This window comes from Protopterus annectens, chromosome 6.part0 (assembly GCF_019279795.1).
Source record: "Protopterus annectens isolate FY-2018-M chromosome 6.part0, PAN1.0, whole genome shotgun sequence".
NCBI lineage: Eukaryota > Metazoa > Chordata > Ceratodontiformes > Protopteridae > Protopterus > Protopterus annectens.
This window is the reverse complement of record NC_056737.1, coordinates 253,303,010-253,329,511: the sequence shown is the minus strand read 5'-3', so window position 1 is coordinate 253,329,511 and position 26,502 is coordinate 253,303,010. Positions and strand designations below refer to the sequence as shown.

General features: G+C 42.4%; 1 protein-coding gene across 1 annotated transcript in view; it reads right to left on the bottom strand.

The window, feature by feature from the left end:
• DPH6 (diphthamine biosynthesis 6) overlaps positions 1-26,502 on the bottom strand; it is a 2,556,557-nt gene that overhangs the window by 1,170,653 nt on the left and 1,359,402 nt on the right. Inside the window, exon 10 of the mRNA XM_044073989.1 lies at positions 10,242-10,373. Coding sequence (XP_043929924.1) covers positions 10,242-10,373 — 132 coding nt within the window. The remainder of the gene's footprint in view (positions 1-10,241; positions 10,374-26,502) is intronic.

The following is a 26,502-nucleotide window of genomic DNA, read 5'->3' as shown; positions in this document are numbered from 1 at the left end:
TATTTGCTCAGCCTTTAACCCCCGGGCTCTGAGGGATAGAAGGAACAAGCTGATCCTGGCGGGTCTTATACCCACGGATTCTGCTTCTTCCTCCTCTCCCTCAGTGGCTCCTGCCGCCGCTGCGGCTGTTCAGCCAGCTGTGCTATCTCCCCTGGCTGGGACTCAACCTCCCACCATTACCCACGGAGAGAAGGACTCTAAGAGAAAAGAGAGGAGAGAGAGGGAGAAAGAGAGAGAGAGGGATAGAGAGAAACACAGGAGCCACAAGCGGCGGGCCGACTAAGCCCCCTCGGCCCCGGCTGCTAAACAGCTCTCTTCTCCCCTGAAGATTCCCGGGTCCTCCCCCTCTCAGCTCCGTTCTCCACATTTCTCGCCGGAGCCGAAGGAGGAGCCCTGGCCATCTTCGAGGTCGTCGCAGCGGCCTCTTCTAGGTCAACACAAAGCCTCATACATGGACCGGATGATGCGTCACTTTCTCCAAGCCCAGATGCAGATGGGAGTGCTCCTGCCTCCCCCCCTCTGGGGGCGAGCTCAGCCCCATTTTTTGCCCCCATAGCTCCTTCTCCGATCCATTATCGGGTTTCGGAGCCGTCGGATCGAGTAGTCTCGAGTCAGGTAGTTGGCACCGATAGTAGTTGCTACTTCGACGCTGGCCATGCCCTCATGTTTGTCGGATCCCCTTTCGGATCTGAGCTCTCGGGGCCGAGAGCCGTGTGTCAGATCCGAGGGGGTAAGTGTGTCTTCGGCTCCGTTGCGGTTGGAGCACACTTCCCTTTCAGGTCCAATCGCTTCGGCTCCAACGCCGATCCCCACGTCGGATCCAAGGGTGTCGCTCATGGATCCCAGAGAGTGCAGTTCACCTTCGGCATTCGACGTTGTGGAGAGGGGTCTCTTGAGAGGTTTGAGACCCCCTGCTCATGCTATGGATCCAGCTACCATTCCCTCGCAGATGGGCTTGTCTTCCATCATCCGGCCCCAGGGACAGCCTGCGTCGCCTCCCCAGCAAGTTCCACTGGAGGAACCTGACCCTGTTGGTGAGCCCTCCTCGGACAGTCCCCCTCACAAATGCAAGTGTAAGAGGAAGCACTTGGACTCCCCTGAGTCCCTCACGGAAGACACCGATTTAGAGGAAGGGGAAGGTTCCCCCAGGTCACCCCCCGAGGACGTCTCCTTTGGAGACATTATGGAAATGCTACGCATAAAAGGGGGGTGGTCAGCCCAAAATCCTTCCTCAGATGAGTCGGTGTTTCTGGAGGCATTTGACACAGGCCCATCTACCTCTTGGGTGTCCCCTCCGGCCGACCCCCTGGTAGACCTCATTAATACCAGGGTGTGGAAGGAGCCGGACACTGTAGAGCCAATCCCCAGGAGACCAGATAAGATCCTTAGTCCCCCCTGTGGATAGGACAGCATAGATAAAGATTCCCCGGTAGATGCCATGGTGGTGGCAGCTGCCACCAAGAAGGATCTGGCACAGGATAGTTCCTCGGTCCATCCTCCTGATAAGGAGTCTCGGACGATGGATTGTATTGGAAAGCGGATGTTTGCTTCAGCTACCTTTTCCATAAGGGTGCTGAATTACTTGGCCCATGTGATTAGGCTTCAGCGGGATCTGGTGAAGGAATACGCTGAGTCTCACCCTGAGACCATGTCGGCCGAGGACAAACGGACATTCTCGACTCGCATGGCCACTCTAAATTCTGTTTCGAACACGTCTATGCCGTTACTCTCCCATGCCATGGAGGGGGCCACTAGAGCCAGCGGATCAGGCATCGCCTTACGGCATCACGCCTGGCTCCAACTTTGCGAAACCCTTCAAGGCATCCTTCACAAATGCTCCCTTCGACCGTTCTACCCTGTTTGGCAAGACCGTCCGCGATACATTGGTCCAGAGTGAGAAAGACGGGAAGATGCTGCCTGCTGTCGGAATCCGCTTGTTGGCTCCGCAAAGGTCCTTTTCCAGGAACCAGAGAGGACAGAAGAAGATGTGGTCCCGGAAGTCTCAGCAGTCCCATTATGCTCCGGACCCTTCTCCTTCAGAGGCAGAGAGGGACAAGGTGGATGCCGGCCCAGAGGCAGCGGGGGGGGTGAAGAATTTCGGGTCGCGGGAACCCTTTTCCGATCAACCCACTCAGCAGCCCTGAGGAGTTGCCCGACTGCTCCTCCCTAGAGGCAGTCAGGGGACATTTTTCAGAGCACTTGGCACAATGGGAGTCTATCACGACAGATCGCTGGGTGCTTCGAATAACATCCAGAGGCTACTCTATTCCCTTCATAAATCTTCCTCCTCAATCGAGGCACCTCCCCAATGTTCCACCCAGTCAGAGGAAGGCTGCAGCTTTAGAAATCAAGAAGCTGCTAGAAAAAAGAGCCATCCAGCACGTCCCCCCCAGACCAGTCTGGGTTAGGCAATTACTCCAGGTTCTTTTTGGTGCCAAAAAAGACGGGGGACTTAAGACCAATTCTCAACCTTTCTGCAATAAAACTCTTCATTGCCAAGGAGAAATTCCGGATGGTCACTCTTCAATCCATTCTCCCCCTACTGCAGGAGAATGACTGGATGTGCTCCATAGACCTCAAAGATGCGTACTACCACATTCTCATAGACAGGCGATCCAGGAGGTTTCTCCGCTTTCAGTTGGGGGCCAGTCATTACCAGTTCAGGGTCCTACCATTCGGCCTCACCACAGCCCCCAGGGTGTTCACCAAGGTCATGGCAGTTGTAGCGGCCCACCTGAGGCTTCAGGGAATACAGGTTTTTCTATACCTGGGCGACTGGCTCCTTGCCTCCGCCACCAGGCATCTACTCTGCTCAGCCAGGGATTGCTTCCTGCTCTTAGCCTCCCAGTTGGGGATCACTATAAATTACAAAAAATCATTCCTTCAACCAGTTCAATTCCTGGACTTCATAGGGGCCAGAATAGACACTTCAGACCAAGGCCTTCTTGATGTTGGACAGATTTCGCAGCTTAACCCTTCACGTTCTAGCACTCCTTCAATCTCCAGCCCCATCAACGGAGTTAGTCCTGAGAGCCTTAGGGTTCATGGCAGCAGCAATCAACCTTTCACCCTTAGCTCGCTTGCACATGAGGGTCCTCCAGTGGACCTTGCACTTCCAGTGGTCCATCCTTCAACACCCGTTGGACTCTCCGACCCCCCTAAGCAGAGTTTGCAGAAATTCCCTCATAAGGTGGCTTCAATCTCGAGAGCTTCGGGAAGGACGACAGTTCATAATGCCACAACCCCAAGCCACAGTAACCACGGACGCTTCTTGCCTTGGGTGGGGGGGCATTGCATGGGCAGAACTGTCCAAAGTACGTGGACTCAGACAGAGACCATTCTGCATATCAATGTTCTGGAGATGAGAGCGGTGCTTCTAACGTTGCAAGCTCTTCATGCCTTTCTCCCTCCAGGGACTATTGCAATGCAGACAGACAACATGTCAGTGGTCTGGTACATCAACAAACAGGGGGGGACCAGGTCTTACCTTCTTTGTCGAGAGGCCATGAGAGTTTGGGATTGGGCGATATCCACCAACCATTTTCTGTTAGCAACGCACATTCCGGGTCATTCCAACATCCTAGCGGACAAGCTGAGTCGAACTATCCTCTCACCCTACAAGTGGTCTCTGAACCCCTTAGTAGCGAAACAGATCTTCCGCAACTGGGGTCAGTCTTGCTGCGATCTCTTCGCATCGCCTTCAAATGCGAAGTGCAGCGAGGTTTTTGCTCTAATTCCCCCCCGGAGGAAAGCCCCAGAGACGCTCTAGTTCATGCTTGGCCATCCGGTCTTCTTTATGCTTATCCTCCTCTTCCGTTAATGACAACATTTTTACAGAAAGCTCGTTAGTTGGGGAATAAGATTATCCTTATAGACCCATTCTGGTCTCGTCAAACCTGGTTCCCGCACCTACGGTCTCATCTTATAGCTCCTCTTTGGATGTTAGATCCCATCCCGGATCTGTTTTCTCATCCTTCGGGATTAGAAACTCCGAATCTGGATGACCTCAAGCTCTCAGCTTGGTTGATCCAGTTCCATTAGTTGCCAGGACACCCGGTATCTCATCTGCAGTTAGATCCATCCTGGTAGCGGTGCATAAGCCTTCTACCAGGAAGGTTTACAACAGCAAATGGAAACAGTTTTCCATTTGGGCCTCGCATAGGAATTTGGATCCTTTCACTGCTCCCATTCCAGCAGTACTTGATTTCCTATCTCATATTTTTCAGCAAGGGGCCAGTTCTTCTACTGTAAAGGTTCAAATGGCTGCCATTTCCCATTTTCACATTGGACACAATCTTAGTCCTTTAGCTTCCACTAAGATTTGTAAGACCTTCTTGAAAGGCACCTTTCTTTTGAGACTTCCTATTAGGAATGCTAATGTTCCCCCATGGGACCTAACTTTGGTCCTTCAGGCTCTAACTGGACCACCCTTTGAACATGCAGCTTCTGTTGATTTAAAATTCTTATGTTGAAAAACTGCTTTCTTAATAGCTAATACCTCAGCTAGAAGGGTGTCAGAGCTCCAGGCCCTTTGTACGAAACCCCCATATCTTGTTTTCCATAAGGACAGAGTCTCTCTCAAGACTAACCCTTCCTTCTTACCTAAAGTGGCTTCCTAGGCGAACATCAATCAGTCCACTAATCTACCAGTTTTCCTCCCTATCTATCAGAATAAAGGGGAATACAAACTTCATTTGTTAGATGTTCATAGACAATTGCGCTTTTACCTGCACAGAACAGCTGCCTTTCGCAAGTCAGAGCAGCTCTTTGTTTCCTTTGCGAAGCCCTTCTTGGGTAAGCCAGTGTCGAAGATGACTCTAGCTAGATGGATTTCTCACTGCATTTTGCTCACATACAAGATATCTGGTCTGCCAGAGCCCTTACGGGTTCATGTTCATTCTACCCATTCTATGGCTACTTCTGCTGCGTTCTGGTCAAGAGTTCCCTTGGATGACATTTGTTCTGCGGCTACTTGGGCTTCCTCTCATACCTTTATCTCTCATTATAAATGGGATTTACTATCCAGAGGAAGAGCAAATTTTGGCTTGCAGTGCTCCGGAACATCCTTCCTTGAGGACCTCCCAAGTTTTTGGTAGCTGGGGACTCTGTCCCACCGGTTGCTGATCAAATGAAGTTAACTACTTCAGATAAAGAAGTTATTTACTCACCATAACGTTCCATCTGAGTAGGTAACTTCATTTGTCAGCAACCAACCCCCCCCCCTCCTTCCCCCTAATGTGGTTCTTTGGTTATCTGAATCCTAGAATGATTTCAGCTTTTGGTATTCATTAGGTTAGGATGTTTCAGGTTGTTGTTTTGTCTTGGTGAAATTGTATAATTGGGCAAACACAATCTGAGGACTTGAAGGAGGTAGCAGGGTATTATGGGTAAGGTGGAGAAGGTTGGCGCTCGGATCTTTAGCTTGGAAAGCTGCCGGCTCGGATCCAGGTCGGATCCGATACCCACAGGTTGCTGACAAATAAAGTTACCTACTCAGATGGAACGTTATGGGGAGTACATAACTTCTTTTTGTTTTATAAGAACTCTTTTCAACCTTTTGCTATTTTTTCCTTTAACTGTTGTACCCTTTATTGATAGTGTAATTAAATTGCATGTACTTTGCATTTTTTGCACATTTTTACAGTCCTGTATTTTTTTCTTATATTTCATATTATCTGTGGAGCTTTTCTCTCTGGGCATCTGCTAAAAAAAGGGTTACTAGCCAGTCACACTTTCCTGGTAATTAAATGAAAATAAATAAATTACTTGAATAGTTACATACTGTATATATTCATCTATGTATTGCAATGTACTTATAACCTACCTGTTCTGCTATAGGTATAAATATGCTAGAGCTTACTGATAATTTCTTTCTTCTTTTTAGTAGTCAAAATGTTATATTTCAGACACATAGTTACTGGGATAGATGTTTCTTTGATATCTTTGCACATATGTACAAAAAACCGGAGCCAGCAAATGGTGACTAAAAATGGGTATATTTAACAGAATAACATCCCAGCAAGTACAAACATACCGGTTTCGGCTGGTAACATACACAGCCTTCTTCAGTGTATACATATAGTTAATTACAAGCTGTTTAAATAGGCAAAACCTGAATCCCATTGGTTTGTTCCTCATAAATATTCATTAAGACCAGGGTGAAAAAGACCACCTAATATAATTATCCACTTCTTTTCTTTACAGTTTAATATATTATGCCAACCAATTTTATTCTTGCGATCCCCTTGTATTGAATCAATTATAGTGAACATAAATTTTGCTGTTGGATGGACCAACTGATGTTTATAAAGGGCATTGGTCACCTTTTTGTGTTTTATACTACTGTAGTGTTCAGAGATGCGTAATCTAATGCACCTGGAGGTTTGCCCAATGTAGAAAGCCCCGCAGTTACATGTGGCCATATAAATAGCCCAATCACTGCTACAATTCACAAAACTGTAAATGTCAAAAACTCTGGGGCAATTTCTACTGGAGAACTCATTGGTTGTTGAAATATATTTACAATTAATACAGTGGCCACAAGGAAAACACCCACGCAAAATATGACCTGATAGAGTGTGTTGTATCTTAGTGATGTATTTAGTATCCCTACTTTTATAATGATTAAAATAAGATTGAAGCTTCTTGCCATTCCTATAAGAAAACATGCATTGGTCAGGAATAATATGTGCAACCTCAGAGTACCCATTTTTAGTCACCATTTGCTGGCTCCGGTTTTTTGTACTGTTGATCTCATTTGGGAGCCGTGCATTGACCTACGTGCAGGAGGAAGTTCTTTGACCTTTGCACATATCTCATGGATTTCAATTTGTATCATAGTAGACTGCAACAATGTAATCATAATTTTCTGTACTCATATGCATTGTGTGTACAGCTTTACTCCTTGGGTCCCTATTGAAAAGGGTACACTCCCAATATACAAATGATAAATAAATAAATATTGTGGTAAAGAATAATTTTCATATAGTGTATTAAGCCAACAATTTCAAGCGTTATGCAAGCCAAGCAGTTCAACTGGAAAGGTTAGGAGCTGTTTATGTACTGCATTTTTAAGCACTTTTCCCTGAGGTTCTGTATCATACCCCCCCCCCCAAATACTGTTTTAGCATTTATGGAAGAGTATGCTGAGTACCTGCAGGCCAGTCTATGGTGGTCTTCATGAGACTGAGCATTTCTCCAAAGGAGGGGGGGGGTTCATCTTGAAGATAACTACAAGGAGGGACATCACATTATCCTTGACTAACTCCAGAAAGGACAAATGCATTCCTGAATCTGCTCCCAGAAGGAGAACAATGATGAGGAAGACATTTCACTGCCCTTAGCTCCCACACAGGGTACCCCTGTGACGAGTGAATGACAGGTGGGTAGTGATTCTCACAAGACAGTCTTGCTGTACCCAGGGATATGCATGTCAGAGGTGCTGTTGAGGATTGAGAAGCCTCTTCTGGGTTGTGCACTGCCATCAAAATGTGCTACTCAGAGGTACATACCCAAGGCCAGATCCTGGAAAATGTGGAACAAAGCATGCACTCTAATGTTGCAAAGACAGTCCAAGATGGCAAGCAGAAGTCTAATTAATTCTGTCCAGCAAACCTTCTTTGACTTTGCAGGGAGGTGAGAGGACTTGTCATCCTCAGCCTAAGTTCCACCAACAGCTTTTCCTATGGAGGCTGAAAAAACTTACTCGTCTTGAACTGATTATAGTTTGGTTGTACTATAAATGGTCAGACATGAAACGGGCATCATTAGGTCCCTAGTACCTACTCCCCTAAAGGGGTATTCTGGAGATAACTATCTTGTTCCTCTCATTGTCAGCTAATGATGGGTGAACACTTCATTCCCTCGTAGATGAGGGACAGCAGGTACCATAAAAGCAGTTGGAAGCCACCACAAGAATAGACTTTGTAGAAGGAGGCTTTGATTGATTTCTGGCCTCTAAATCCAATGCATTTTCTCTTCTATTTGACCGAGCTAAAAATCACACACAGATCTGAACTGTTGATCTCCAAGTGGACCACTCTTCATGAATGCCACTTTGCATGAGGTTATGTAAGCATCAAGCTTATCAATTCTTATTCTAAGAGTGGCTGAGTTAAAAATCTGACAAGTGCTGAAGTCTCAAACTGTGTGCCACCTCTAAGCAGTAGCTGTGCAAATTCCAGATGGTCATTAGCTGTCCACAGGAATACTTCAAATATTAAGCCACTTAGATACTTAACTCAGGAGACTGTCAGAAAAGATATGGAAGCATAAAGGCTGTATGTGACTTCTTAGACTGGTAAATAACATTGTGACATGTGCTGCTGAGAGTTATCCACAACTCTAAGCATCATTCAAGTCAGCCACAAAAATGCTTTGTGTTCTCACTGGTAACCCAGCAATGACAGCATTTTTCATTTTATGACCTATGTTCATTCCTTGTGATGACATAAGAACTTGCATCACCACAAAGGTTACCAATGCCCTCTCTCCAAACATGTTCATCCCACATGCACCAGCAAGGGTTGCTGACACCTGCTTGGGCTACCACACCACATCTTCCTGGAACAGTCTTCCCACATCACATCATGACAGGCCCCAACTGATGCAATGGAGGTGGAGCCAAAGAAGGCTAATGTCAGTGGGTGGAAAAAGTGTCAAGCATCCGTCGTACCCACCTGACTGATGGTTCCTTCCAGATGGCTGTTGCCTGAGTAAGAGCAAATGGATAAAGACTTACTGGAGGGGGGGCTGATGACTGGTACATATAAAGGCAAAAGCATGTAGAAAAAAGTACTCTGACTGGTACTACAGATTTTATATTTGCAGCTACAAATATAAAATAGACAGTATGTTCACAGGATGGTAATAAAATGGACAATGGCTGCTTATCAGATAAAGATGAGTGTATGTGACACAATAAGTACAGCATTCAATGTTGCTGCTTCACAGTGTTCGCTGTCAGGTTCATTTTCTGGCTAGAGTACCTATTACACACAATCAACATGCTGTACCTCTGCCTGCATGTATTTTTCCAGGGTCTGCTGATTTCTCCCACATAACAAAGATAAAAGGTAACCCTCAGAAAGGTTGAGTGTGTGTGGGTATGTGTGTGTGTGTGTGTGCATGTATGCGTGCATGTGTGTGCATTCCTCAGTTTATGTGCATTCTGGCCATTATTAGTTATCTGCCTCAAGTCCCTAGCTTGGTAGTTCAGGTTCTGGCTCCTTCACAACCTTGAAAGTAGATGAAAACGAATGAAATGAACAATGAAAAAAATGCAAAACTTTTGATGGCCAGGCAGATGGAATTTTGGGTGCCAGCTCTTTCTACTCTGTATGTCACTGCATGTGGTCTGAATGCTCATTTCTATGCACCTTATAACCAGAACATCCCTAGGAATAGTCTCTGATTACATGACAAGCTTTTGTTTAATCATACAGTACATTCAATTACATACTCAAGGATGTCTCGTATATAGCTTGTCTCAGCCTAACATTTGAAAACAGTGTAGAAAATGCATATGAAAATCCATTTTAAACCACATTATGCATATTAAAAAAAATCATATAAAATAATAACTTTTTCACCACTGTTTAACACAACCTGATACAAGTATTTTGTTTAAATTCCTTACGTACATACTTTTCATTCTTGCTTTAAACTTTTTACTGACATGAAACATTTGAAAAGCAACATTTAATGTTTAGTTTTGTTCTCAGGATTCAATAATTAAAATACACTGACAACATTAACCACACACATAAAAACATCTTAAATGACTTCCTCTGAAACTGTTAAAAGGTTTCTTTTTTTGTAGGGAGGTGTACCTATTCCTTGGCAATTCATTTTTCTAACAAAATTAGAAGTGTTAAACAAGTTTAATCAACTTCTCAATTTCAACAGAAATGGATTGCTTAACAAAGTGAGATTGTGGAACACTTGGGGCAAGGAAGTTTTTCTTTACACTGAAGATTATGCAGATATGGAGTTGGTATATTCAGAGATACAGGGGTGTAGGGATGCATGGGCAGTTTCTCCCCTTGGAAAAATGTTTTGTTTGTGCACTTTGTTTTTGCATTTAGTGATGTGTAATGTTGATTTTTATTCTGGAACATGTGGAACATGTTGCAATGAAGGCTGACTTGATATTTAACCATATATCCTCCTTTGGACAATACCTGAAAAAAAACAAGGACCCAGCACCAGCAGTGCAAACCAAATCATTCGTAGAAAACTACCTTGTAAGATGGAGAAGGCCTGCTTTATCTCTTGGATGATTACTTCTTTTTCCATATGAGTACAGGAAGCAGTTACACCACTGATCCACTGATATCCATGTATGGTCTTCTTAGTGCATAAGCTTGGCCTAGCTGGAAATATTAAATATAAAGTTAAAGTTAAGAGAAACTTTAAGATACTCAGAATTTAATCACATTGTTAAATGATACAGGCAAAGTGAGGGATGAAAAATGCTGCACAGCTGGTTTTAGTCAACCCAAGTAAAACACTTCTCTTTTCCACAGATTTTCTAAAACACCACTGTTCATCAATGCATACGATACAGGGTACTAAAGGACTTGAAACTGAAAGAGAGGGCTGCTCTCATTTACCTATACAAAATACAATTCAACATTTTTAATCCATTTGAGGAAACATGACTTGAAAGATATAGACCAAAGAAGTAACATTTTAAAAGAAACAAATGCTATTCTTAATACTATTCTAGCAAAACAACATCCACTCCTTGTTTTGACAGGCACATGTTTAAAATGCACAACCCAGTTAAAAGTTATCGCTTTCTTCACAGAAAGAATGTGGAATGCTTCAAGTACTTTGCGAGAGACATCACACAAACTGCTTATATTTGTATATATTTGGGATGCACAAAAGGCTGTTACAGAGAGGAAAAAGGGTAGCCAAGCTAATGGTCAGATGAATCAGTGGCGAGAGTTATCACTAAAAGGGACAGCATATGGGCCACAGCAGCATTAAATGTTACAAATGTCTGTGCTGGTTTTCTTTGATGTCCCAGATTCCAACCCTTCTGACAGATGAATAAAATGAAAGGCCAAAATGTTTTGCAACTCGTTAGTATCAGAGATTTCTTGTTTAACCTTTGCAAGGCAAATCATTTCAGAACAGGTCAATTAAACAGCCAGTTCTTTACATACTGTAAAGGTAGGTTAGCAAACCAGTGCTGATTCAGAACAGTCTTGAGATTTAGTTTTAGCTGTCATTAGGTCAACATCTGTGTGCAGCTGAAAGTGAATGTAAACCAAACAATTTATGGTGAAAATGACTTCTAACAAGTAAAGCATCTGATACAGATTCAAATATGTACATCTGCTTCATTATACAAGCACAATATAACCAGGGCTTGGCTCATATTTGCTTGTACACTTTGTCCAGATACCTGGGCTGGATCTGGCTTGGTACAAAAACAAAACATTTTGTAGCTTGCCAATGTAAACTATAAAGAAAAGCAAAGCAGTATTTTCTCTGAGTGTGCATCTAAAGATTAAAATCCATGACAGACCACATCAGAAGTGACAAAAACTCTGGGAAACTTAAAATTAGCTTAAATCTCACTTCATGTTCAAGTAAGTTTGTAACTGATGCAGATAAATAACATGACCTATATCACTTCATTACTTGGGGTTCTACAATTGATTAACATTAAATTATAAACAACATGATATGAAGATACCTGATCTCACTCATCTCTAAAAGTCACAACCGCTGAGTTTTTCAACCAAATATTTTTTTCTCATTCATACACAGCAGTTCCAGGGATTTTTTTCTCTACTCAGACTGCAATTATAGAGTAACCATTATCTTTCCTCTTATAATCACTTTTGTTCCTTTCTTATCAGAAAAAAAATGTTACGTCTCCTTTACCCTCTTCCTCACATTTTTCCTATCTGGTTACCAACTATTATTTTCTAAATCTCTCAAACATAAACCTTAAAGATTATACCTATATTACACAGTAACTTCCTCCTATACACATAGTATTATGTAGCACAGTCTCCATTATTTACGTATTCTGGATTAAGGTGATATATCAATCCAGTTTGTCTTTCTGTGCAGTTCTTACAGCCTTACATTATTTAACTATTTTCAGACTGCACTGGTCTGTTGTATGCGTGTCTACTGTATTGTGTATTTCAGTGAAAACTTCACTAAATATGTATGCATCTTTCATGAAGAAGCTGTTTAAATATTTTCCTTTACAAAGTTTGATATATTGCTACATGGTGTCTTCATGCATGCAGTATGTCTACCGAGTGTTCATAATATATGCTCAGCTACACAGGTGTTACTGTCTGATTGATGTATACTTTGTAGTACAGCAGTGCTTTCCTGTATTCGATTCCACTAAACAGAGGCCTGGCAGCAGCAGGATAACAGGATTACAAAAAAATAATATTAGAGTGTGCAGATGCAACACTGTCACTGTCACCATTGTTTATTCTAATTTACAGTTAGGCATTATGTGAAAGTGAAATGATGAAGTCTGTTTAACATATTATGTATGTTAGAAAAATATGTATTTGAATATATGTGAAATGCTAGTTTAAAAACAAAGTAGTATGTAATGCATTTTATTCTATTAATCATATAACAGAAAGGATAAATTCATGTGTAAATGCAAGTAGTTTTGAAACTGCAGTGTGGCTTGTAGCAAATTGACCTCCGACCCTGGCAGTTGCTAGCTTAGCAAGTTTTAATGTTTATGCTTTTCACAAGTGATTATCTGCTGGGTCAGGAAATTAAATATGTGAAATAATGAAATCTTCTGCTCTTTCCTGCTGGGATGATTTGGCCTTGTTTATGTGTTACTAAGATAGCATGCAGCTGGTAGGAAAGTGTTACAGTGAACAAATATGTGCATTAGAAGATTGAATCTGCTATTGTATTCTAACTGATGTGAAACCTTGAAGAAGTAACTTAACAGAAATACATTATGTCTGACCAGGTGGATAGCAAGGCCGTATTGTTACCAGAGGAAAACTTTTTTAAAATATACAGCATCAGCAGTTTTTATGAATAGAGGACTGTAAGCTAAAGTGATGTAGATGCCCTGTGACATACCACGTCAGTAAGATGGGCACAACTTGAATGTAAAGACTATAAAATCTATAACACTTCCTGTTTCATGTTAGACAAAATTCTGTACTTGTACGTTTTTTGCCTCCTGGTGTACACTAGTAAACTTTTGAACCTGAACCTCCTGTGTATTAAATTCTTGATTTTATTTAACAGTTTGGTCCTTCTTAGCCGGAAATCCCTCGGACAGCTGCAGATCAGAGTCTGCTGGTGGTCGAATACTGCGCAGGAGAAGTTACCGAAACGGTTCTTCTTGGGTGAAAAGACCTCCGACTGAATTGTCGTTTAAAGAGGCTGGCCACTTTCTGATCTGTGGCCGAAGAGCGGATCCTGGACGACTCAATACCGGAGGCTCAGGTAGGAAGATTTTGCCTTTTTTCTGTTTTAGATCAGGGACTAGGTTACAGTAAATATTGTTGTCAAGATTTGTTATGCAGATCAGGAACAAAAGGAAGTACTGTATATTTGGTCATAGATCAGGGTAAAAGAATAAGGTAGGCAGTTATTCTAGATAAACTGTGAAAAGGAACTGAACTTTGATATCACGTAATAAGAAAGGTTACGTAACATTTTCTTTTACCATGGGAAATCAGTGCACTAAAACATCACGAGATCCGCCCCTAACCGAAGACGCAAAATACATGCAATTACAATGTTCCGATAACGTTAGGTATTATACGAAATGGGTTAACAAATATGAATTTGATGGTAAACTAGATAAAACTTCACTAGTTAAACTCCTTAAGCAACTTAAATCCGATGCGGGAGGTCAGGGAAAAAAGCAATGCCAATTAGGCATTCCTCAGGCACACCGGTGGATTGAGGAAGCAAATCGTAGAGAACAGAAGATTAAAAATTCAAAAACATTATTTTTAGACAAAGAAGATAATAACTTAGTAATAGCAACAGCTCCTCCTCCTCCCTTGCCCCCTCCTTTACCCTTTTCAGGATATGAAGCGAGTGGACAGGCTGGTCCGCCTCCGCATTATCCTGAAGTCTCAGCAAGACCACAACCGTTTGTTAGAGATCCTACTGAAACTAGGTCCCGAATGCGTAAAATACATAGGGACGCAGAATCATATCAAATAGAAAGAAACCTACAGGATGAGAGTGAGGAAGAAATATGCCCACTTATAGAGGTCCCAAATCCTCAGGCAGGACAGGAAGGGCAGGACCCAACACTCTTGGTATATAGACCATGGACACTGGAGGATATCCGGAAAGCTACTGAGGGAATCCCCCATCCAAAAGTTAATTTTACGAAATTTTTAGAAGATTTATAAGGCATGAGGTTGAGTTACCACTTGAATGGGGAAGAAGTAGAAAAAGTAGTAAGACAAATTATAGGTCCAGATTGGCACATGATTTGTGGCACCTGGAATCCTCGTAATGCAGAGCTCAAACCACTCCCACATAGTGACGCAGAATTAGACAACAGAGTGAAAGGTCTTACAGACCGAATCTCTGAGAAATGGAAACCTAGAGCAGACTGGACTTGCATTAATCAATGCATACAACAGGAAAATGAGGCAATAGATGGGTACTATGCTAGATTATTGGAATGTTTTAATAATCATAGCGGTATGACAGTTCCTGAAAACCAAATGAATGATTCCCCGTATGAACAACAATTAAAAAATGCATTTTTGAAAGGTTGCATTGCACCTATCAGTAGCTTCATTACGAAGCACATGATAGACCATCGAGCAGGTAGGCTACAAGCCTTACTTGAATATGCTAGACATGCTGAAAGACATTTTAATAGCAAGAAGAAAAAGAAGGCGCAAGTCTTCACTACTAAAGACGGAGCTGAAGTATTTGTGTTACAGTCAGGTAAAAAGGGGAAGAAAAATGCCCAGGGAAATAAACAATCTGACAAATGATTAGAAGATTTTGAAGAGAAAAAAGAGAGGTGAATGCTTCAAGTGCTGGAAAAAGGGACATCTAGCAAGGGATTGTAAGGAGAACAAAAAGGTAATTACAGAAGATAAGGGAGATGAGGACTGACTATATGATAGTGAAGATACATCATGCGAAAGTCAGAAATCATCAGGAGAAGTTAATAAACAGAAAACAAATGTAAATGTGATAGAAGGAGTAGAAGAAGTGCAAGTAGATATGGAGGATGAAGGAAGTGAAATTTTGGATTTAGCATTATTAAGCCTAGAGCTCTACTTAGCAGATACGAAACCGGAAGTTACACTTCTGGTGGAGGGAAGGGAAGTCAAATTCCTGTGTGACTCAGGAGCGTCACGGACCCTGATACACCCCTCCAAGTTAACAGAACATTCTGAATCACCTGATTATATACTAGTGAAAGCTGCAAACGGACAGCTATACAGGGAACCACTTTCCCATGATATAGCAATAACTGACCCTGTTTCAGGTATGACCCAAAGAAGTAAAATTGTTGTTTCTGAAAAGTGTCCAGTGAACCTATTGGGCAGGGACCTTATGCAGATATTTGGCATAGCAGTAGTTCCAACTGTACAAGGTATGGAGGCGCAGAGACAAATGGATACTTTTGTGGTGCGATCGGAGGGTAAAACTTTTTACTGGTACAGGCAGGACCTAGTCACGACTGGTCCAGGGGCAGTAACCAAGGAACTGATGAACGTAGCCATCAGTAAAGCCCTCTCCCTCGACACGGATCGACAGCATTTGTCACACTGTACTCTATACTACTGTACTACACCAGGACCTGATAGAGAGTATGAGCAGGAATTGTTCAGAAATCGTGCAACTAGATTAGTTTTACGTACTTTGTAGTGGGATACTGAGGGGAACAGTGTAGTTAGCTGTTCATTACCTCAAGAATTCCTTGCATTATATACATCAAATCGATTACCACATGTCAGCTTGACAAAGAACAAAAATGTAAAATGGGCAGACTGAGGAGAAAAGGTGACAAGATGGGAGAAACAGACTGACTTAGAACTGTCAGAACAAGGGATACAGAAACAAAAACTGAATTGGTTGACACAGACACATCCAGCTGTACACTTGCAATCTAGCGAGGACAGCTGATTAGCATTTTTGTTAGAAGAAGAAGAAAAAGCCTTATGTGAAATTCCAATGACTCTTTAGTCGACAGGAAAGTCAGATGTAGGACTTATTCGAACAGCAGGACCAGTTACAATTACACCAAAATCAGCCTTTAGACCGCAGAAAAGACAATACCCTTTGAGAAAAGATGCAGAAATAGGAATCAAGCCTATAATAGCAGCATTACTCAAAGAAGAAGTACTGGTAGAATCTCCTGATTCACCATGTAATACATCCCTATTTCCTGTTAAAAAAGCAAACGGGGAATGGCGGATGGTTCAAGATTTACAAGCTGTAAATAATGCAGTGATAGCCAGAGCACCCACGGTGCCAGACCCACATACTTTGTTAAACGATTTGAAACCGCAACAAAAATATTTTTCTGTGGTAGATATCAGTAATGCTTTCTTTTCAATACCTATACATCCTGATAGTCAATATTGGTTTGCATTTACATTTCAGGGTAAAAGGTATACCTATACTCGACTACCACAGGGATATTGTGAGAGCCCAACAATATTTGCACAAGAAATGGCTAGCAACCTGGCAGGGTTTACCCCACCGGGAGGTAGTCAAATTCTACTTTATGTAGATGACATCTTGCTAGCAGCCCCCACCCAGCAACAATGCAGGGAGGATACTGTAGCGTTATTGAACTTTTTAGCAACACAAGGACACAAAGTAAACAAAGGTAAGTTACAACTTTGGAAAAAACAAGTTAGATACTTAGGATATGTAATATCCAATGTGGGTAGAATATTAGACGAGGAAAGAAAAATAGCAATTTTGCAAGCGCCCAAACCAGCAAGCAAGAAGGAAATGATGTCCTTCTTGGGAACAACTAATTTCTGTCGGAGCTGGATACCAAATTATGCTTTGGAATCTGCTCCACTGACTGACTTAATATATGACACCAATGGCAGCACAAGATATTTTACAATGGACACCTGAAGCAGAAATGGCTTTCTGCAGGTTGAAGCAGTTGATAGCTTCTTCATTAGTTTTAGGACTCCCAAATTATCACAAACGGTTCTTTCAGACCGTAGATTGCAAGCAAGGATATATGACGTCAGTGCTGACGCAACAACATGGGGACAAGCAATGCCCCATAGCCTATTATTCATCACAGTTAGACCCAGTGGCGCGATCTTTGCCTCACTGTGTACAAGCAGTAGTTGCAGCTTCAATGGCAGTACAGGCTTCGACCTCAGTGGTGTTATTCCACCCTCTCACATTGAGAGTGCCTCATGCAGTCTCACTAATTTTACTGCAAGAAAAAGTAGCATATCTCTCTCCTGCTAGACATCTTTCATGTATGACTATACTGCTGAGCCAACCTCATATGACAATTGAACGATGTATGACATTAAATCCATCAACATTACTCCCAACTCCTACAGATGGCATACCGCACAGCTGCCTGCAGGAAATTGAACAATTAGTCTTGCCTAGACAAGATCTTACAGATATGCCCTTGGATGATGCCGAGGTGACATATTACGTGGATGGCTCATGCAGAAGGGGCCCTACAGGAAAGAATCTAGTGGGGTATGCAGTAGTTACAGACACTGAAATTCTAGAAGCCCAATCCTTACCACATAAATTATCTGCACAAGCAGCAGAACTGATAGCTTTGACACGGGCATGTACTTTAGCAAAAGACAAATGTGTAAACATATATACTGATAGTCAGTATGCTTTTTCTACAGTACATGTATTTACACAACAATGGAAAAATAGAGGAATGATAACATCTAGTGGAAAACCAATTCATCATGCGCAATTTATTTTGGAATTATTAGAATCTATTCAGTTACCTACCAAAGTAGCTATTTGTAAATGTGTAGCTCATACAAAAAAAAAGGATAAGATTTCGAAAAGCAAAGCACGAGCTGATGCAGCTGCAAAGCAAGCAGCCTCAGACTCAGAAAGTTTACTTTTGAATAAGGAATTACAACCCTCTGAGATTTTAGATTTAGACATGTTAAAAACAATGCAGACGCTTATTACAAAAGCAGAAAAACAGAAATGGGAAAAACAAGGCGCAATTCTTGAAAATGGACTGTACATTTCCAAAGATAAGAAACCGATATTGCCGTCTAATTTATTTAGATATGCAGCTTTGTTGAGCCATGGGCAGTGCCATGTCTCAACAGGGGGGATGGTACAGTTAGTAAACCGAATATTCCAAACATATGGATTCACAAATTACACAAAAAAATTTTGTGCAGCTTGTCATACTTGTAACAAGCATCATGCACAAGGGGCATTTAAACCCAAGGAAGGAAGTTTTCCTATGCCACTGTATCCATTCCATACTATTTGTATGGATTTCATAGAATTGAATAAGTGTGAAGGAAAAAAGTATTGTTTAGTCATTGTAGATATGTTTTCTAAATGGATAGAAGCTTTTCCAACCAAAAATCCGGATGCAGCAACAGTGGCGAAAGCCCTGATAAAAGAAATAATCCCTAGATTTAGCATTCTGGAAAGGATTTATAGTGACAACGGCACACATTTTGTGAACCAAACAATCCAGCAACATGGGAGATTTTTTGGTATCTCCTTGAAAAACCATTGTGCCTACCACCCACAGTGCCTACCACCCACAGTCAGCAGGACTGGTGGAAAGGTACAATGGTACCCTCAAGAATAAACTTAGGAAGTTAGTTGAAGAAACCCAGAAGAATCGGATACACTGTCTGCCTTTAACACTGCTGAGTATGAGAACGGCTCCAAATGTGATGGGTTTGACTCCCTTTGAAATGATTTTTGGGAGAGCATATTATGTGCCTCAGTGGAAAGCTCTCATGCCTGCAGAGCAAGAGGCTGACAGTTCATTAGCCAATTATATGAGGAAACTGTTAACAAATAAATCTGTTTTGTAGTTTAACTCTTTTTCAGATAAGGAACAGACCAGTAAGCAGTTTTGGCCCCCGGGACGTGGGTGTGGCTGAAAGTGACGAAAAGGAAGAATTGGGCGAGTCCAAAGTGGGAAGGGCCGTACCAGGTACTGTTGGCAACGCCTACTGCAGTCAGGGTGGCTGAGAGGACGTCCTGGGTCCATTTGACACACTGCAAACCAGTAAAGAACTTTCAACTTGATAAAAACTTTGTGACTGATATACAACAAAGGCAAAATGGCCAAAAACAAAGCGAATAGAAATTTAGATCAACCCCAGAGATGTTGCATAATCATTTTGCTGAGTATACATTTATTGACTATAATTGTGACAATTTTCCTCTTGTTGTGGTTTTTCCTACACTCAACCACACAAGTGAAAGTGGGAAGGCGTGACAAAACATCTATAGACTGGCATCCAAATTTTAACACATACCTAGACATGAAGCGTGTATATGCAGAGACTATGAACATTTCAAATTGCTGGGTTTGTACAGCTATACCAACAGCATATGGAGGACTGATAATGTCCGCTGTCCCCTTGGGGATAAATGAGACTTGGGAGAATTTACTCTTTGATACAGGAACTGTGAGATCACAGGACAAAATAGCTTTATTTTTACCTGTCACACAAAAAGGAATTGTATGTTTTTACAAAAATGATACTCTCCAGGTGGGCTGGAGCAATTGTAATATAACCATATCTTATCGGTGTTATATTAAGAATAGTAATGGCAATATTCTTTGCAATACTAATTATGACTCATATTTGAACTCACTGAAAACAACCATGAATGACATTCGCAAGATATATCAACATATCTCAGATGCCTTAGTGGTAAAGTCAGTGACTGTGGTGTTCATGGTCCTGGGTTCAAGCCTTACAAGGGCTGTTTATTTGTGGGAGGGTGGCCTAATGGTTAAGGTGTTTGCCTTACAAACACAGGGTGCAGGGTTTGAGCCTCACAAGGGATAATTGGCTAGGCTTAAAATGGCTCACAAGGGCAATTAGCTTAGTACTAATCTATCAACCTATCAACCTATCAAGAATCCTGTTTTGTTTAAACAATTGTCAGTTATAGACCAGAAAATGTTTCATACACGGTTAATGCGTATTAGTACTAAAGTAGAAAACTGTTATTTTATTTGTGGAAAAAAAGCATATAAATGGTTACCTGAGAATTGGTCCGGCAGTTGTTTTTTGGGTTATCTGGTTCCGGCAATAAGACATACTGCAGAATTACCTTCGGGTAAGATACGAAACATAAGAAAAGTAGCTCGGAAACCTGGAGGTCCAGTCAAGAAACCTGTAAATCCAGTTGGACGGATCGAAGCTGGCTGGAAAGACCATAATAACGTGAAAGACAAAAGTAAATTGACTCATATGGACTTGAGTGACAGTGGTATATCTTGGGCAGGAATATTCCCAGCATATGGAGCAGTCAAATCGATCTGGGAGCTGAGGAAGTTGTCGAAACTTCTCGAAGTAATGAGTAATGCAACTGTCTCTACCCTAGAACTGGTGACTGATGAACTGAATGCAATGAGAACTGTTGTGCTACAAAATCGAATGGCTCTTGACTTCACCCTAGCGGCGAGAGGTGCTACGTGCGGGCTTATCAAAGAAGAATGCTGTGCGTACATACCAGACAATAGGCATGAAATTAACAACCACCTAGAGGTAATTCAGCAAGTATCAGCCATGACTGAACCAGGCCCAAACCCACTGATGAACTTTTTCCAGAATCTATTTGGGGGGGGGGGTTCAATCCTAATGAACATTCTGATTGCCATTTGTGTGGGTATACTCCTAATAGGAGCATGTGTTTGTTGTGGCATTCCCTGCATGAAAAGACTAATCAAAGATTTTATTGATGTATCTGTTACTGAAACTTTGTACCAAGATATTGAGATTGAAAAATTGATCTCAGATGACATTTTTTCTGAAGTATAGATCGAATGACTCACCTAGCTGAAAATCCTTAGTGGAAAAGGTTAGGCGATGAAATGACATTATACATACTTCAAAATAGAATAAAAAGTATTAGTAGGAGGGAAAATGTTAGAAAAATATGTATTTGAATATATGTGAAATGCTAGTTTAAAAACAAAGTAGTATGTAATGCATTTTATTCTATTAATCATATAACAGAAAGGATAAATTAGTGTGTAAATGCAAGTAGTTTTGAAACTGCAGTGTGGCTTGTAGCAAATTGACCTCCAACTCTGGCAGTTGCTAGCTTAGCAAGTTTTAATGTTTATGCTTTTCACAAGTGATTATCTGCTGGGTCAGGAAATTAAATATGTGAAATAATGAAATCTTCTGCTCTTTCCTGCTGGGATGATTTGGCCTTGTATATGTGTTACTAAGATAGCATGCAGCTGGTGGGAAAGTGTTACAGTGAACAAAGATGTGTATTAGAAGATTGAATCTGCTATTACATTCGAACTGATGTGAAACCTTGAAGAAGTAACTTTACAGAAAGACATTATATCTGACCAGGTGGATAGCAAGGCCGTATTGTTAACAGAGGAAAACTTTTTTAAAATATACAGCATCAGCAGTTTTTATGAATAGAGGACTGTAAGCTAAAGTGATGTAGTTGCCCCGTGACATACCACGTCAGTAAGGTGGGCACAACTTGAATGTAAAGATTATAAAATCTATAACACTTCCTGTTTCATGTTAGACAAAATTCTGTACTTGTACGTTTTTTGCCTCCTGATGTACACTAGTAAACTTTTGAACCTGAACCTCCTGTGTATTGAATTCTTGATTTTATTTAACAATGTAATGGAAAATTACAAAACCAACACGATTTAGAGAATCAGAACCCCCCACCCCACCCAAAAAAAAAAACAACTCCCAGAGGCTCCTGTTGACTAATGAATATCAGACTCTAAATAATCACTTATGAGCTTAAAGCTGAACAACAACTCAGCCCTGTAAATTTCCATGGGACTTCAGTGGTCTTCTTTGTTAGACAGTATGGGCTTGTGAGGAAAGACTACAGCAATATGTGGAAGAACTTATAAAACAGCAGAGATATGTAGCTCTGCTTAATGCATTCACACATTGAGGGCTAAGTATTCTGTTTACTACTTTACTTCTGCAGCACTAGCTGCATGGGGCTGCTTTGTCTCTCTCACGCCTTCAGTGCTTAAAAGGCAGCTCACATAGCAATTCTGATGCAGTTTAAGTTAACTGTAATACTGAATTTGCAGTATTCAGCACTGCAATTTAGCAGTTTGGTTTAAATTTGAGAATATTATTTAACTGAACATGTAAGGAAAAGTTGCTTTATATGTTCAGCTAAAATGATTTTTCTCACATTTAAATATTGTTTGCGTTTGAACTCCATGCAATACAGTCCAGCCTGCAAAGAGTCCAGAATATAACACCTCATTGACTGACTACCAGTAGAAGATAATGAGTTAAAGCTTCACTGATTCATCCATGCTGTTAGTTGTGTAAAATCTTACCATAACCATAGATGTCCTTCTCTTCCATGTTGCAGTATTCTCACTTGTGGGATCCTCCACCTCAGGCAACCTGAATGTCCGTCTCCTATGCAAAAGCTTAAGCCTTGTTGCTGTAAGGTGCATGGGACTTCACACACAGGGCCATAAACCATGGGCCATAAAAGTGAGGTCTGCACGCACAGATCTCAGAACTGACTGCCCAGTCAGACAACAGTTTAAGGGGAACAAAGATGCCATCCAGAGAAGGAAAATGTCATGAAGGGGAACAGGAAGGAGGGCAGGAATACTGCAACATGGAAGAAAAGGACATCTATGGTTATGATAAGATTTTACACAACTAATATACGTCCTTCTATTCTCGTATTGCAGTATTCTCACTTGTGGGACAGTACCACAGCTCAAGCAGAAGAAAGGGTGGAGGAAGAGGTAGCAGTCTCCAGGAAACCTTGGAGGATGGCCCTTGCAAATGCTGCCTTAGCTCTGGAGGTGTTGTCCAACTTGTAATGCTTGGTGAAAGTATATACAGAGGACCATGTGGCTGCCTCTAGGATAGTAGCCGTATTCAGGCCCTTGAGGAAAGCCTCAGAAGAGGCCACTGCTCTAGTAGAATGGGCTTTTATAGTATAGGCTAAGTCTTTGCCATGGAAAGAGTAACAGAAGGTAATATTCATGCATATCTGGGAGGATATAGCCTGTTTGGATACAGCTCTCCCCATGGCCCTGGGGTGGAAGGATTCAAAGAGCTGACTGGACCTTCTAATGTTCTTAGTCTTGTCCAGATAGAATCCTAGCTGTCTGTGGACATCAAGGGAGTGAAGCACTCTCTCATTGTCATTTTGTGGAGAAGGGAAAAAGGTGGATAAGTGAATAGACTGGTTGAGGGAGAGTTCATTGACCACTTATGGCATGATGAAAGGGGGTGGTACGAAGAGATACCCTGTCTTTGTGGAAGACAATGTAGGGTGGAGAGGCCATGACTGCTTGCAATGTAGAGACTCTCTTAGCTGAAGTAAGGGCTACTAACAAGACAGACTTCCAGGTACATATCTGTAATGAAGCAGAGGCTGCAGGTTCAAAGGGGGCAGTGGTACGTTTTTCCAGAACATAGTTCAAGTCCCAAGGAGAGGGGATTGGTTTTCTAGGTGGTCTGACATGGAGGACCCCCTTCAGAAAAGTTTGACTTTCAACCTGGAAAGTAGTGGTGGGTCCATAGGTAAGCAGGCTGAAATGGCAGATAAGTGTACTTTCACTGAAGAGTATGAAAGTTTTGATTTAAGAAGCTCACACACATAGCCAAGGACTAGAGGGACATCCTCTTTAAAGGGATCTAGTTGCCTTTGAAAACACCAACTGGAAAACCTTTTCCATTTAGAAACATAAGATCTCCGGGTACTGGGTTTCCTGGCCTCCTGCAGGATAGAAAGCATGCCCTCCAAATAAAGGTGTCTGAAAGGGATCAGAAGTTTATCACCCACAGGGTTAGGCTGAGGGTTTTTAAGTGTGGGTGAATGAGGGATCCCTTCTGCTGTGTGAGTATGTCCACCTTGTGAGGCAACTCATGGTGATTGCCCTTGGCAAGAGATAGAAGAAGGGGGAACCAATGCAGCCTTGGCCAATAGGGAGTTACCAGCAAGATTTTTAGCAGGACCTTCTGAATGAGGGGGAAGGCATAAAGAAACAGCCCTTTCCAAGAAATGGAAAAGTCATCCACTCTCCAAGCTAGTGGGGAGGGGATTCTGGAGCAGAAAAGCTGAAGTTGTCTGTTCTGAGGGGAGGCAAGCATATCTATCTGTGGGTGTCCCACTGGTGGACAATATCCAAGAATACATCTCTGTGTAACATCCACTTGTGATGTTGAGAGAAAGATCTGCTGAGGGCATCTGCCTGATAGTTGTGTTGAGATGGAATCTAGACCGCCTGCAGAGTAACATTGTACTGGGTGGTCAGCTCTCATGTACAAGCCTGCACAGAAAGTTTGATCTGGTCCTCCCTTTGCTTGTTGATGTACCACATCACAGTTGTGTTGTCTGTGAAGATTTGGAGGGGGCCTGCCTGTATCAGTGGAAGGAAGGTCTTTAGGGCTAGAAGGAGAACAGTCATTTCCCTCACACTGATATGCTTTTTCTGGAGGGAGGCTCCCACTGAGCCTGAACCTTGAGGCTGTTCATAGTGGCCTCCCACCCCAGATCCAAGTCATCTGTGTGCATGAAATGCACTGGTTTGTTGGGTTGGAGAGAGAGGCCTGGATTCTGGTTTATTTGATGAATCCACCACCTCAACTCTGTCTTTAGGCAGGGTAGGAAGGGCACCTATAATTCCAAGGGGTGATTGTGTTGAGATCAGACCTTTTCAAGTACCACTGGAACTTCCTCATGTGTAGCCTGGCCAGGGGCAATATAGGAAGAGTAGCTACCATGAGGCCTAGAAGCCAGAGGAATTGCCTGGTCGAGATGTGGTTGACAAGAAGTAACTCCTAAAAGAAACTGCTGAGGGAAGAGACTTGGTCTTGAGGAAGGAAAGTCTTCATCAGGTCTGCCTGTTTTCTGCAACCCAAAAAGGTTTGGTCTTGGGCTGGAGTGAGAGAGGATTTTGACAGATTGAGAGTAAACCCCAGACTCTGGAGAAGGGCCATAGTGAATTCTAAGTGAGCTTTAAGAGTACTTGCCTCTTCTGCTAGACTGAGGAGGTCATCCAGGTAGGGGTAGATTTGGATGCCTTTTGTTCTACAGTAGGCTAGTACTGGGGTGAGACACTCCGTGAAATCCCTTTGTGCGGTAGATAAACCAAAGGGCAAGGCAGTAAACTGAAAGTGTGATGATGGCACAGCAAAGCGTAAAAACCTCCTGTAGTGTGGTTTGATGGGGATATGGAGGTATGCTTCTTTCAGGTTCAAAGTGGCCATGAACGCACTGGGTGGCAGTAGTGGAAGAAGGGATTGAAGGGATAGCATGTGGAAGGATGGAACCTGCAGGAAGGAATTTAACAGGGAGAGGTCCAGGATAGGCCTCCAAGGGCCATCCTTTTTGGGGACCAGAAAAAGCCTGGAGTAGAACCCCTGTCCTTCTTGGTCTGTGGGGACCCTTTCTATGGTTCCTTGTGAAAGCAGAAACAGGATGATCTGGAGTATTAGGTGGAGCTGTTTTATGGGAGGAAAGGGTATGCCTTGTGGTAGGGGTTTTCCTGCCAGGACATAAAGTACCCTTTTTCCACTATGGATAAGATCCAGCAGTCTGAAGTTATATTTTTCCAGATGGGTAGACAGTGAGACAGGCAGGCTGAGAGCAGAAGGTAGCTTAGGCAGTCACGCATTGTTGGGCCTATCTGGAAAGGGCTGCTGGGGATGGGCTGTGCAGAGGCAGTCCTGGGGGATGCTGTTTTTCTAGACCCTTTCCTGTGTTTTGATGAGGAGGAAGAAGGGGCAGTGGCCCCTCTGGACAAATGAGGGTTTAAAAGGGTAGTTTCTATAAAACTTAGGAACTGGTGAGACCAACACATGTTTGAGTTCCAGGAGTTCCTTGCTTTTTTGCTGTAGGTTTTTAAATAATTCTGTGGACCCTTAGCCAAACAGGAATTTGTTGTCTAAGGGTGCAGCCAAGATTTTGTTTTTAAAATCATCAGGGAGTGGCTGTAATCTGAGCCAGGAGTATCTTCACAGTAGAGAAGCTGAGGCAGCAGATCTGGCAGAAGCCTCAACAGCATCATAGCTGCATTTTTATAGAATGTATGTCAACTTGTGCTGCTAAGGAGAGCTTAGAAACCACCTGGGGTTTTGTAAGTGAATCAGGGAAGGAAGAAAGCAAGGAAGTTGCCTGGGAGCCCAAGTCTAAGGCATATTTAACCATGTGAGTCTGATAATTCATGGCTCTAAAGGCCAGGGTGGAAGAAGTATAAATCTTTTTCCCCAGTCTGTCCATGACCTTACTGTTCTTGTCGGATGGCAAAAGGGATGAGGAGGAGAT